The 14,773-nt window shown below is 43.2% G+C and overlaps 1 protein-coding gene across 3 annotated transcripts; it reads right to left on the reverse strand.

Moving 5' to 3' along the window:
* Window positions 1-938: 938 nt before the first annotated feature.
* On the reverse strand, window positions 939-13,560 carry LOC147605174 (ubiquitin-conjugating enzyme E2 36-like). Of its 3 annotated transcripts, XM_086793765.1 has the most exons (8): window positions 13,336-13,560; window positions 13,133-13,160; window positions 12,962-13,048; window positions 12,405-12,463; window positions 2,074-2,115; window positions 1,823-1,896; window positions 1,527-1,624; window positions 939-1,319 (listed from the first exon to the last, which is right to left on the reverse strand). In XM_086793765.1, the coding sequence occupies exons 1-8, from the start codon at window positions 13,381-13,383 to the stop codon at window positions 1,282-1,284; spliced, it is 474 nt and encodes a 157-aa protein (XP_086649891.1). In that variant the 5' UTR covers window positions 13,384-13,560; the 3' UTR covers window positions 939-1,281. The 3 variants fall into 3 exon arrangements, with proteins under 3 accessions (XP_086649891.1, XP_086649892.1, XP_086649893.1); XM_086793766.1 differs by lacking the exon at window positions 2,074-2,115 and having other exon boundaries at window positions 13,336-13,559; XM_086793767.1 differs by lacking the exons at window positions 1,527-1,624; window positions 1,823-1,896; window positions 2,074-2,115 and having other exon boundaries at window positions 13,336-13,559.
* Between the last annotated feature and the right edge of the window lie 1,213 nt (window positions 13,561-14,773).

The following is a 14,773-nucleotide window of genomic DNA, read 5'->3' on the forward strand; positions in this document are numbered from 1 at the left end:
AAGAAAGAGAGAGAGAGAGAGAAAGAGAGAGAGAGAGTCCATTGTCCCTCCTTCCCCAAGCAAAAAGAGAGAGAGTGCTATGCAAGAAAGAACAGTAGAAAATTAAAGTTTCCAGAAACTATACTTTTTCCAACGTGTAAACCTGTTTTTTCTTTAATTGATTGATAAGGACGTTTGGACACACTTATTTGTAGTCTTCAAACGTAATCAAATTACATATGTATGACTTGTACACTAAGATTTTTCTTATCAATTAGCATATAGATGAATATGAGGACTAATATTTTGCCCTCATCCATTCCAAGCATTACAATGACAATGTGAATTGACATTCTACGCATTGGAATGACAATGTGAATTCACACTTCATACAGTCCCAAGACTGTATGGCAGCAGCAATAGATTCCATATTATATTGTTTTCTATTTATTGATCAATATGAGGCTAAGAAAAGAGAGTACATTGACACATTAATTATTCTATTGGATTGAAAAGAGGAGAAGTGACGAGAACTGCGTTCCAAAGAAGCACGTAATTAGACATTAAGTTAGAAATACACTTTGAACTCAAAATGTTTATAGAAGCTATATTGTCAAGATGGAGAGCAACATATAGTGCCGAACCATGGTAATGGACTCCTATGAAAATTCTCACTAGGATCTGCAATTTGTGTTTTTTGCTTCAAGTATCATAATCCAAACAAATTGCAAAACCCAATGAATGAAAGAAGTATTCAAAAGAGATCTGCGCCTAGATTTGTCTGCGGGCAAATCAAAACCTTGGATTTTCTCATTTCTAATTGGCTAATGTATGTTTTGTCTAATTATTAGCCAGAGAGAGAGCTCTCTCAGTGAATGCTCTACTCTTTTTGAAGCATGGACTGCATGATATGTTTATCCACCTCAATTCAAATCAAAATGTAAATCAAGTAAACTGGAGATGTCAAGTTCTTTTGTAGAGATTTATATTTAGAAAAAACACAATCCTTTTTACACCACAACAAACACATTACGACAAAAGCCCAGTCCACAGAAAAGTAGCTCAGAAAAAGTATGAAATAATGCCATACCCCTATGTCCACTAGCTATACCTGGGTACCAAGCCAAAACATACGATAACTATGTAATCAACCGGGTTTATTTTTACTTTACATGGGCCAACTCCACCAGTTGCCTCACACATGAAGCTTTGTCTCTCTGTATAAGGAGCTCAACACAAATGACCAACCACATTATATAATTTTCTTCCATGAAGTGATAAATGCTTTGAAACCACCATTCGTCAAACTCCAGTTGCGTATAATCGTGTCCATTCCATGGCTGCACATGCGAGAATGGTGTCAAAGCTGCAACACATGAGAGTCCAAAGGTGCACACGCACCTTCAAAAGTGGACATGCAGAGCAGTTATTTCTTGTCTCTCCTTAAAATTCAAACCATCTGAGCTTCATTGAACCTAGAATCATCATAGTACAAAAACAGAAGGCTTTCAATAACTTCACAGGCAACCAAACTTCAACGAAGTCACCTGTTTCTACAGCCTCCACTTCATTGGTCTTCCAATGTTTGGCTATATTTTCTGAAAGGGGGTCATCTGGATTCGGGGCACTCAGAAGAGCCTGAATACTGCAGTAAAAGCTATTGTAATTCAGTATCTAGGTTCTCATAAACACGAAAGGGAACTTCTTGGACGTGTAGCTTTCCAAGTATGCCTCCAGGACATGCATGGGTAGTTTTCCATGCAGTCCTCGAAAACAGCCTATACGCCTCAACGGTAGATTGTGTAGCAGTTTTTTCATAGAAACAGTCAAGGGATGTACCGACCTCAAAAGAACAGTGCGAATTTGAAGAGCAGGACTCCATTTGTCTTTCAAAATATCTAAACAAATACGGCCCAGCTGCACATAAGAACAAAGATGATGTCCACAGTCCTAGCAATTAATTCATCTCTACAATGAAAATCCAACTTTTCTATTAATTGAGTGTAGGACCATCAGCTAGAGCTAGCTAAACCATTAAAATCTTAACGCATCCATTCAGCTCAAGTAATATTACATGGAAAAAACATGGCATACCTTGTCAATATTTGGATGATAAATCTTCGTCAAAAACCGCACCTACAGTTCAAATGCAGGTTCAAATCAGATTTGTTCTCAACTAAGAACAAAAGGGACTTATTCTCAAGTGAGAATAAGAGTGAACAATGCTCTCTCCCCTTCTTCCAACACTATACTTCAGACCTTTAACCCCTTTCTCACCCACCCTCACGCCACATTCGTACACCCCCTCTGAAGGGAAACCTCCTTCCTACTACCTTGAACCCATCGTTACTTCCCCACTCACCTTTACTTGGACAACTGCCGTCTCTTGCCTCTGCTTCTAAAGCAGCCATTCTTCATGAGCCCTTGTGAAAGAGGCCTTCCAGGCCTGTCCAACCAAGATCTCCTAAACACAGTCGAACACAAGATTAGAGAAACCAAACAAAAGGGACTTATTCTCAAGTGAGAATAAGAGTGAACAATGCTCTCTCCCCTTCTTCCAACACTATACTTCAGACCTTTAACCCCTTTCTCACCCACCCTCGCGCCACATTTGTACACCCCCTCTGAAGGAAAACCTCCTTCCTACTACCTTGAACCCATGGTCACTTCCCCACTCACCTTTACTTGGACAACAGCCGTCTCTTGCCTCTGCTTCTAAAGCAGCCATTCTTCATGAGCCCTTGTGTAAGAGGCCTCCCAGGCCTGTCTAACCAAGATCTCCTAAACACAGTCGAACACAAGATTAGAGAAACCAACCAAAAGGGACTTATTCTCAAGTGAGAATAAGAGTGAACAATGCTCTCTCCCCTTCTTCCAACACTATACTTCAGACCTTTAACCCCTTTCTCACCCACCCTCGCGCCACATTTGTACACCCCCTTTGAAGGAAAACCTTTAACCCCTTTCTCACCCACCCTCGCGCCACATTTGTACACCCCTCTGAAGGAAAACCTCCTTCCTACTACCTTGAACCCATCGTCACTTCCCCACTCACCTTTACTTGGACAACAGCCGTCTCTTGCCTCTGCTTCTAAAGCAGCCATTCTTCATGAACCCTTGTGTAAGAGGCCTCCCAGGCTTGTCTAACCAAGATCTCCTAAACACAGTCGAACACAAGATTAGAGAAACCAACCAAAAGGGACTTACTCTCAAGTGAGAATAAGAGTGAACAATGCTCTCTCCCCTTCTTCCAACACTATACTTCAGACCTTTAACCCCTTTCTCACCCACCCTCGCACCACATTTGTACAGCCCAAACCTCCTTCCTACTACCTTGAACCCATCGTCACTTCCCCACTCACCTTCCTCTGCTTCTAAACAGCCATTCTTCATGAGCCCTTGTGTAAGAGGCCTCCCAGGCCTATCTAACCAAGATCTCCTAAACACAATCCAACACAAGATTAGAGAAACCAAATAAAAGGGATGCAAGCAAGCTCACCACCCAACCGTGGGATCAGTACTTTGATCCACCCCAAAGCTAGGGGCTAAGGTTCCACTCCACAGATACATGCCAATTAGCACTGGCGTCCCATACCACGAGTGCCTGCCCACAAGAGCCCTCAACAAGACTGTTTGTGATCTGCCATGTCCACGCCAGGGGTAGAAACTCTGGTCCAAGCACAAACCCATCAGAAGTGCACCCACGACCGACTACCAAATAATAACCCAAGGCATCACTTATATAGTAATAAGTGCCGCTATAAATAACTTACCTGCTATAGATAGCCAGTAGCCTAGTTTTATTAATTATGAACCCTAGTCCTCTGTATCTGCCTGCTATCTCTTAATCACACGGCCCCCTAACCATGTTGGATTAGGCTTGCTAATCGGAGAATTAGCTCCAGGTACATAACATACTTCCCTTTCTCAAACATTTCCACTCTTGGAAACAAAATCTGTCTAAGAAAGAAAACCGAGAAACCTATGCCGTATAGTAGCAAGTGTCTCCCGAGTGGAGTCCTCCTTTGCCCTATTACACTCAAGGATCAACTTATTTTTAAGTTGCCTTTGCCTAAAAGCTATCACAGCTTCCAGTTCATGTGGAACATAGGACAAGTCATCAACCCCAACAAGCTCTAGAGGAGTCACAATGCTAACCTACGCTCCCAACATCTCTTTCATGTCTATTGACATGAAAAACTTATATACCTAGATGAATCCAGGAACATGGGGGATAACTTTCACATGAAAGACTGGATGAACTTTCACATTCTGAGGCAATTCTAGTTTATAGGCTACCTGTGCAATCTTTTTAAGGATCTAAAAAGGTCCATAGTACCTAGGGATAACTTCCCAAACTTCCTCGTCAGTAACGTCCCTAAACTCTTAGGTATTCGCAAATACACCAGCATTCCCTCCAATAACTCCCTCAGCAAACGTTGTCTACTATCAACATAAAGCCGTGCTCGCTCTAGATATAGCATCTACTGCATATCTACTAAGAAAACCCCAGCCATGTCATTCTAAATACCCTTAAGTCCCATAGCTATCGAAGATCTAGGTTGATATCCGTACATCAGCATAAACGGATTGTAACTAGTGGCCGCATGCTTAGCACTTTTATGGGCAAACTTTTATGTACCTCTCCTAGTCTGATGGTCTCTTAGAGACATGCATGAAGCACATCCTCCAAAACCTGATTCACCCTCTCTGTCTGCCCGTCAGACTAAGGATAATCAAAGAAACTCAAACTCAGCTTGGTCTCCAATTTCTGGAAGACAACATAATCAAAGGAACTCAAACGCAGCTTGGTCTCCAATTTCTGGAAGACAGCTATAGCGGCCAGAAGTGTCTGGAAAACTTTGAGTCCTTATCACTCACTATGCCAAAACCAACCAAAATATCCATCGGTCTCACATAGCCCTCTCAAGGAATCATAAAGGTCAGCCTAAATCTCGGTGAAACTCAAAAGATTCACCTCCCCAATTTGACTCAATGCATCTACAACCATGTTCAAGCTACCCTTCCTATACACCAAAATCATGCATCAACTCTCCCAATGCACCTTCTTCCCCCTTAACTCCGATCTATTACAAAAATACTCGATCGACTCATGGTCGGTCAAGACAACAAATTTGGATCCATCCAAGTAATGTCTCCAAATTTTCAATGTGTGAATAACCACATATAACTCTTTCTCTTGAGTATGCCATCTAGCCTAGGTATCATCAAGCTTTTTACTTTAAGAAGCCACAAGTTGGCCCTCCTAGAATAAGGCAACCCCAATCGCAAAATCGCTAGCATCTCTCTCAACCACGAATGGTTTGAAAGGACCTGGTATGGCTAGAACTGGTGCATCTCTCACCATTACCTTGATTTTTAAAAGCCTCATCAAGCCTCTCATCCCAGGTAATAGGAGCGTTAAGACTTTCATCCACATCCTTTAAGGAGGTTAGAGAGAGGAGTGGTTGTGTCTAAATACTCCCTCGTTGACTTCTTAAGAAAGACAGTGAATTCTAAAAACGAACAAACATGTTTGACAGTCTGAGATACCAGCCAATCTATATCCGCTTAAGACTATGCTCATCCCATCTCCGGAAATCTGATGACCTAGATATGTGATTTCTTTGCAAAAGAATTCACACTAGAGATTTTTGCATACAATCGTTCACGCCTTAGAATCCCCAAGACGTGCCTCAGGTGCTCTACATGCTCCTCCAAAGAATGGCTATATATCAAAATATTATCTAAGTATACCACAAGGAATTTCCCCAAACCATCCCAAAAGAGAACGTTCATCATCTACTGAAAAGTAGTAGGAGCATTCATGAGCCCAAAAGGTAATACGAGAAACTCATAACGACCATATCTCGTTCAAAAACCTGTCTTAAAGACATCTTCCTCGGCTGATCATAACATTGACAAAGATCAATCATCGTAAAATACTTGGCTCCCTGGCGCTATCAAAATCAGATTGTTCGCTCTAGGAAGGGAGTATCTATTCTTGACTATAGCTTTGTTCGACTTTTTATAGTTGACACACATCCTCCAAGCTTCGTCTTTTTTACGCTTCAAAAGCACTGAAACTTCCCAAGATGATTAACTATGTTGAATATGTCCCATCCTAAGATATTCCAATAACCATCAAGCAATCTTATCAGACTTATCCTATTCCCGTTGGCTCATCCCGTAAGGTGCAATATTCACAGGCTGAGACCCTGGAATCAACTCGATTCTATGGTCAACCGACCAACCGGGCGGTAAACCATGGAAAATAACTCTGGATAGATATAGGTAGTTGGATCATACATCTGTTCTAAATCTATCCATGCATTGGCACAAGGTTCACATGGTAGACATGATCACCTGGCCGGGCCTCCACTCCCAATTTCTGCACCAATTTGGCATAATAAAATTATGAGTACTACTAAGATCAAATAGGATGTGTACAATTTTTTCCAACACTGATCCATACATATGTATGAGATTATTGAGCCCAAAAACTGTCATACTAAAGTTACAATCCATGCAAGAACTGTATGAACGGAAGTAATCTTAGGGTTACCAAAAATCTTAGTCAAGTGAGCTCTCTTAGGCTTCTGCTTTTTCTGTGCTTGAGGGCAGCTCCCTTTCCTGGTCTATCTGCCCACAAGTAAAGCATCAACCCTCCTGAATGTTCTGAAGACTCTACTTGGTCCTCTGAGTCTTCTTGGAATTGGATTAACCCGAAGTCTCAGTCTGATTATGGGTTGTGGAAGCCTTCACAAACCTAAACTTCCGTTTATGTTTGGAATCTGGTCCCAAGAAGCACTCTTCTTACTATTGCCGACAGATGTTTCTTCATAAATCTTTGCAAAGCGAATAGCATCCTCAAGTGTTTTGCAATTGTGGTTCCTCCCCTAAAGCTTATGATCTGGGGACAATCCCCCTCCTCCCAAAAAAAAACCAAGCAAGGTGACCGCGTCCATATGCATCGCCTTCGCCTGCAACTCTCTAAACTTGTGCAAATAGGTGTCAAAAGACATGGTCTTTTGACATGGTATCCAGCTCTGTAAATCTAGATACCACGCCACTCATCCTCCGCCCGGAGGACCTCATCCCTAAACATTTGCTTGAAACTAGTCCAAGCAGTAGACTTGTTCCGAAGCTCTCTCCACCACAACAAGGCTTTCCCTTTCACGAGGCCCTACACCATCTGAATCTTCTGAGCGTAGTGCAGAGGATAGAATTCAAAATGGACATTCCACCTATTCAACAATGCACCTGGCTTCTCTCCTTGTTCTCTCCCAAAAAGACCTCTAGGGTGAAGAATGTAGCTGTTGAAATATGCCCCCGTAGGTGCAGCAGTATTCACCACCACCCTTTGCATAATAGTGATCTGCTGCTGCAATACAGTAATCTCCAGTCAAACATTAGCCATCTCACTACCCTGGTTCCTTAGGGCAAAGACCTCCGCTCGGAGTTTCTGAGATTAGCCATCTCACTACCTTGGTTCCTTAGGGCAGAGACCTCTACTCAAGTTTCTGCATCTCGCTATCAAAATAAGCCTTCTCCACCACAATTATCTCCTCCTCTACACCAATATGGTATGGTGGCCAAGCTCAGTATCGCGGCCAGACTCCCCAACATCTGCCCCTATATCTTCCCGTTTCAGCTCATGATCCAATAAATCATCAGTTAAGGCTGGGGTGTCGCAAACAAGGGTGTATCTCTGTTACTGCAAAAAGAAAGGAAGATTGACATGTGCCGATTCTGAATTTTCAGAAAAGCAAGGGGAAAACTACACAACTGTGGGTGAAATCTGAGACCGTCGCGTAAAACCACTTACCCAAGCCTTCCCGAGCTCTGTGTATAAAAAGAGAGCTGCAAATTCTGCTCCTCGATGTTTTGTCCCATGCCAAACGTAAGAAAGAATCACTGTTTGATGGTTTGATAGGTACTATGAGCTCTATTTTATAGGCTAGTGTCATATTTAGAAGGTGAAAACTCTGATGCCTGCTTTCTGCCAGCACATAGCATCATCCTGGCAACCTGCTCTGATAGCGCACAGCAGTTGCTGACCTCATCGCTGCTGGTCGTCTCTGCTCTGAACTCATCTCTGCTGGCTGCCTCTGGTCCTACTCCCCTTCTTTGCTGCGCCAAACAACCACTGTTGTGTTGCGCCAAACAGCCATGCTTCTCTGCACCAAACAGTCCCTTGCTTTTCTGTGCATGTAACCATCTGCTGTCACACGTGTACTCTGCAAGCAGGCCGTTAACAGCCTCTGGCTGCATATCCAGACCTCTACGACCTATGCCCTTGCCCACATGTTTTCCTAAGGGTGTCGTATCACCTGAAACGCAACCCTTCAGAGGGTCTACACCAGAGACAAATAAGGGTTCCATATAGCTTCTGCACATCTCCTTAAGTCTCCCTGTCCCCCCCCCCTCCCCCTTCAGAATCCACATACAACCACCTAGCAGTAACCACATAGAAAGCATACATCTGACGAGACAAAAACAACTATGGTGCTGAGAGAAATACATGAGAATCCCGACGCGAAATAAACCATGAAAGACACGCAAAACTCTGTAGACTCTGTGTTTAAACTTTAGGTCGCTCTGATACCAAGTGTAAGAGGCCAACCAAGCCTGTCTAACCAAGATCTCGTAAACACAATCCAACACAAGATAAGAGAAACCAAATAAAAGGGGTGCAAGCAAGCTCACCACCCAACCATAGGATCAGCACTAAGATCCAACCCCGAACCATGGGATCAAGACTTAGATCCAACACTGAACCATGGGCTAAGTTCCACTACGCAGATACATGCCAATCAATCCGCACTAGCGTCCCATACCACCAGTGCTTGCCCTCAAGGGCCCTTGACAAGACTATATGTGATCTGCCATGTCCACGGCAAGAGTAGAAACTTTGGTCTATGCACATACCCATCAGAAGTCACCGCATGACTGACTACCAAATAATAACCCAAGACATCACTTACATAGTGATAAATGCCCCTATTTAGCCCCTATAAATAGCTAACCTTCTACAAATAGCCAATAGCCTAGTTCTATTAATTATGAACCTTAGCCCCCTTTATCTATCTACTATCTCCTAATCCCACAACCCCCTAACCCTATTGGATTAGGCCCGCTAATTTGAGGATTAGCTCCAAGTAGATAACACCTTGCTGCCACCTCCCCCTCCTTCATGCCTTGGCCTCCTTAGTACCAATCTACTCACCTTGCCTTTAACAACCTCCAAACCTCCCTTGGTAATGCACATCTTTAACCCCTACGCAGATACATGCCAATCAATCAGCACTAGCGTCCCATACCACCACTGCTTGCCCTCAGGGACCCTCGGCAAGACTATATGTGATCTGCCATGTCCACGGCAAGAGTAGAAACTCTGGTCTATGCACATACCCATCAGAAGTGCACCGCATGATTGACTTCCAAATAATAACCCAAGACATCACTTACATAGTGATAAATGCCCCTATTTAGCCCCTATAAATAGCTAATCTTCTACAGATAGCCAATAGCCTAGTTCTATTAATTATGAACCTTAGCCCTCTTTATCTACCTACTATCTCCTAATCCCACGGCCCCCTAACCCTACTGTAGATAACACCTTGCTGCCACCTCCCGCCTTGGCCTCCTTAGTACCAATCTACTCACCTTGCCTTTAACAGCCTCCAAACCTCCCCTGGTAATGCACATCTTTAACCCCTACGCAGATACATGCCAATCACTCAGCACTAGCGTCCCATACCACCACTGCTTGCCCTCAGGGACCCTCGCCAAGACTATATGTGATCTGCCATGTCCACGGCGAGAGTAGAAACTCTGGTCTATGCACATACCCATCAGAAGCGCACCGACTGACTACCAAATAATAACCCAAGACATCACTTACATAGTGATAAATGCCCCTATAAATAGCTAACCTTCTACAGATAGCCAATAGCCTAGTTCTATTAATTATGAACCTTAGCCCTCTTTATCTACCTACTATCTCCTAATCCCACGGCCCCCTAACCCTACTGGATTAGGCCCGCTAATTTGAGGATTAGCTCCAAGTAGATAATACCTTGCTGCCACCTCCTGCCTTGGCCTCCTTAGTACCAATCTACTCACCTTGCCTTTTAACAGCCTCCAAACCTCCCCTGATAATGCACATCTTTAACCCCATCTCCTTCCACTCTCTAGACCACAATAGCCGTGGCACACGAACAGCAACCCCATGGTCTTCACATCTCCTAACAACCTCCTCCGCTCCCATCAGAGGTTGCCTCATCACAACTAAAGTCTCACAAATAACCAAAAAAAACTATTTTATACACCCTTCAAGCTCAAACCTGCCTGATGAACGATCCACCTTTGCAAAACACTAAGGTTTGCATTCCAACCCTGGCAAAAAAATTGAAGCGGATGGACAGAGCTAGAGAAATAAGGAGAAAGAACCATTCTAATATATAGCCACCAACCACAGTTGTCAAAACTTGGCAGTGGCAAGGTCCCAACCCAGTTCTTAACATTTTGACCCGAGATGAGCTGTTGCCAAACTCATTGAGACATGCATTCCAAATTGTCAACCAACGTTTTCCAAGCATTGTGACGACAGCATTGGAAATCATTGGTTGGCAAGTTGAGAAGGGCCATACTATTTAGAAGGCCACGCCAAATTAAGCTTGGCCTTAGGAAAATAATGGATGTCAATAAAGTTGCCTACAACATCATTGTAGTGCACATGTGCCATTGCCACTGCAGTGTACCTTCAGCCAACTCTTTCTTGTGCTGCAACCTTGCTCATGTCCGTGTGCATATTCATGGAACTCTTAATGGATGCCAATGCCATGTTAGAAGGTTAGTTGTGTTCCATGAGACATGAGCAAGGTAAATTTGATTAATGTGCAAGGTTGCAGCACAAGAAAGAGTTGGTTGAAGGTACACTACAATGGCAATGGCACATGTGCGCTACAATGTTGATGCAGGCAACTTTATTGACATCCATTATTTTCCTAAGGCCAAGCTTAATGGATGTCAATAAAGTTGCCTGCAGCATCATCGTAGCGCACATGTGCCATTGCCACTGTAGTGTACCTCAGCCAACTCTCTTTCTTGTGCTGCAACCTTGCACATTAATCAACTTGACCTTGCTCATGTCCGTGTGCATATTCATGGAACACAACTAAGCTTCTAACATGGCATTCGCATCATTATTTTTGTCGTTTTCAAAACAGTTTGAAGATTGTTGTTCTCATTCCAGTGGGGCATTTTGATGACTATGCCACCAACACATGAAACTTTGTACCACACTTTCATTGAATTACATGAACCCACAAGCAATCATCCTTCTAGCCCTTTAAGGCTTTATGCTTTACCCCCCAACTTCTTACCAATCTATTCCAGTTTCCTAGCAATACCTGGGCAGGATATTCTCTTCCTGCACTCACAGTTAACGAGGAAAAAATCATTTTTCATGACACACACACACTGGTTGCTAGCTGAAACAATCCCCTTGAAATACACTAGTGCACTTTTCCACCAAATTCTCTATCTTCTTCTCCAATATATCCCCTTTCACATCCTTCCTTGAGAAGCCATGGCCACAGGCAAGCTCCAAATCACTCCAACCAGTGCAAACCTTGTTCCTTCCCTGCTCTTTCCCTTCAGCATCACATATACATCTTTCTTGTTAGCATAAAAGAGATATTTTACTCTGCCTGTAGCTTTTATCAATGCTCCCCTCTCACATATATTTTGCAGCACCTATACAAGAGAAAAGTCCAATCATGGCACCTACTATGGCCACTCTACACACCACTGTGGCAACTCCCCACCCTACATCTTCTACCTCCATTGATTCTATTACACCCTCGTCTGTGGAAGTGGCTGCTGTGGCCACCCTCCCTAACCCAATAGCAACACTGAGGTTGCAAAGCAGCCGATACTACATCCTCACCATTCTTACAGAAAGGTCCACGCAGATTGACCGCCACTAAAAACTCCCTTCTCTGTAGATGGCAATCTCCTCCTCTGCTCCAGCAATATAATTTTGTGAATTCTTGACCTTTGGGTCAACCTTCCACTCTTGGACTTATTGAGAGATCATGAAATTCAACTGCTTTTAACGTGGAGGAGAGGAAATGACAGTCCCTAGCTATCTTGGTTCTTACCATAAGAAGGCGTTCACAAGACTAAGGTCTCAAACCTAACTTTAACATATGATCCTTTTCTCAATCTTCTGGCCCTTTATCTATAACATTTTGAAAATAAAATTCGACCAAGTACATTTGCTACACAGCCAAGAAGACAATAGTGAACTGTCCCACCAAACAGCCAAGGTAATGCGTTGTATGTAAATGAGAATAAAATGGAAGCACCCTAACTCACAGCTTCTACTAGATATAAAATTGACAGGCAGGCACTACCTTTGGTGCAGCCATTGGATACTCTTCAGGCAAGAAAAGCTCAAGCTTGAAAACTCCCCCTGCAACCACAGTATCCATGCATAGATAATATGATACCGTGAGAAGCTTTATCATTGAGAATACCCATCCCCTTTAAGAACTGAGCTTTTTTGGCCTGCCTTTGTAAAAGAAAGGTAAAAGAAATGTATACTTTTTTCTTATGAGAATAGCTCACTGGCTACAAGAAAAAAATTGCTTTATTACTATGATCCAATTCTTTCTCTCTCTCTCTCTCTCTCTCTCTCTCTCTCTCTCTCTCTCTCTCTGTGCTAGACCATGGATTTAGCTTACGACTGACATGGTCTTGATGGTATGTACTTTGTCTAATACATTATGTGTGTGTGTGTATATATATATATATATATATATATATATATGTATGTATGTATGTATGTATGTATGTATGTATGTATATATACATATATATGTATATGTATATATATGTATATATATGTATATATGTATATATCAGGCAGGCTCATATTAGAGGAATTCTTCTTTTGTTTATGATCATGTACCTTCATATGCAGACTGGGCAGGACCAAGGATCATCACATTGAAGTAGCGGAGATTATCTTCAGAGGGAGACGCACTGATCCCAGGGGCTATGTACAGGCAGACATCAAGAATATAAGCTAACCTTATACTTGCAGATCCAACACTACACACACATAGTTCTATTACCATACCTGGCTCACTCAGCAGCCGTTGTGTTTCCTGAAAAGGAAAGATACATGAGCATTTGCACGCAGCGAAAGCAAGAAGAAGAGGCCGGAGATTGCTAAATGAGGAACAAATGCCGTTTTCGGACCACAATTAGAGCTCGCAAGCGCATCAAATGCTACCCAAAAAGGAAGAGGAGGAGGGAGGCGGGGAGGAAGGAAAAGCTTACCTTGATAATGCGTCGAGGGAGGTTGCTGTTGGCGTTAGCAGCAGACATGGTGAATGATGAGGGTTAGGGTTTCAGTACAGGAAGGTTGCTTTTACAGAGGGTTGTGGGATCTCACACACTGTCGCATGTACATAGCCCCCTCCAAATCATCGCCTTTACCTACACTCACCCTTTCAACGGCGCCCCAACATACGATTACAGCTCCTCCCTTTTTTTAGAACATTATACGAATGCAACAAGGAAGAACATTATATACACATACATGAACATGGTAGCTCTAGCTCCCAACTTTGATCACCTTTACACATTACTTTGGCATATTCCTAAGGGTGTTTCCAAATCTCCCTGCCCATTACTTGTTACAGGAATTTCACAAGACAAACGGCTCTTTACACACATACCCTGATGAATAGAAGTATGGGAGATTTAAGTTACAATTGAGGCGTTTGAAACTAGACTTAATAAGGCTTCTTATTGATGTTGTTTTGGAGCTTCTATAAATGTTGCATGGATTTTGAGAGCAAGGACTTTGTAAAATTTTGACACCAAACATCGGAAAGATGTGAGCTTGCAACCTCGATACTTTGTTCAATTGAGCAAATTACATAGCGGTTTACACAAGGCGTGGCTTCAATGTCCCGCTTGGAGCAAGATGCATCATTCTCCCTGCACTAACACAAAGAAGGGCATATGGTGAAGGAGAAGGAGATGAATGAAATAATGGAAGTGTTCTTTAATGTGAAGTTAAGGCCCCTTGTAATTGGTGACAAGGAGGCATTCCTTAGGCTAGAAGTATCCGACCCCCTTGTATGAAGGTGGAATCATGTCTAGGTTGCAAGCATGTCTCTCATTTCAAGCTTGCAAGTATCTTATAGATAGAGTGAAAATAGTACATGGGCTCTCTTTAAGGTCTATAGCATGCTCCTACTTCACTTGTGGGCTTGTGTTGGGAAGGTGGAATAATCCATTGGCTCACACAAGCTACCCCCGTCAGGCATGTAGTCGAGCTGGTAGAATATTAGGGGCCCAACTCAATGCCTATGAGCTACCCTACTTCACTTATAGGCTAAATAGTGCATGGACTTTCTTTAAGGTCTGTAGCATGCTCCTATTTTACTTGTAGGCTACTTGTTAGATCGTCGTAACACCACTATGGGCGTTACCACAAGAGGGGACGGCGGCCTCTGGCTCACCACCCAGCCATAGAGGAAGAATAAGGATTGCCCCTCATCCCCCAGGCTATATAGTCTATGGCCTGCCATCCACACTAGCCTGGTCGCCCATGACTACACACGAGCGTCCTCTCCCACTGAACCCCGGATGGCCACGTCTTTGGCCATCCGGTCTGCCGCCGTCGGTCTCACAGGCGTTACAACCTACGTGACATTACCCCCCCCTTAAGAAGAGTTTTCGTCCTCGAAAACAAACTGGGAAAACC

Source organism: Cibotium barometz, chromosome 60, assembly GCF_041138505.1.
Source record: "Cibotium barometz isolate CiBa-2024 chromosome 60, ASM4113850v1, whole genome shotgun sequence".
NCBI lineage: Eukaryota > Viridiplantae > Streptophyta > Polypodiopsida > Cyatheales > Cibotiaceae > Cibotium > Cibotium barometz.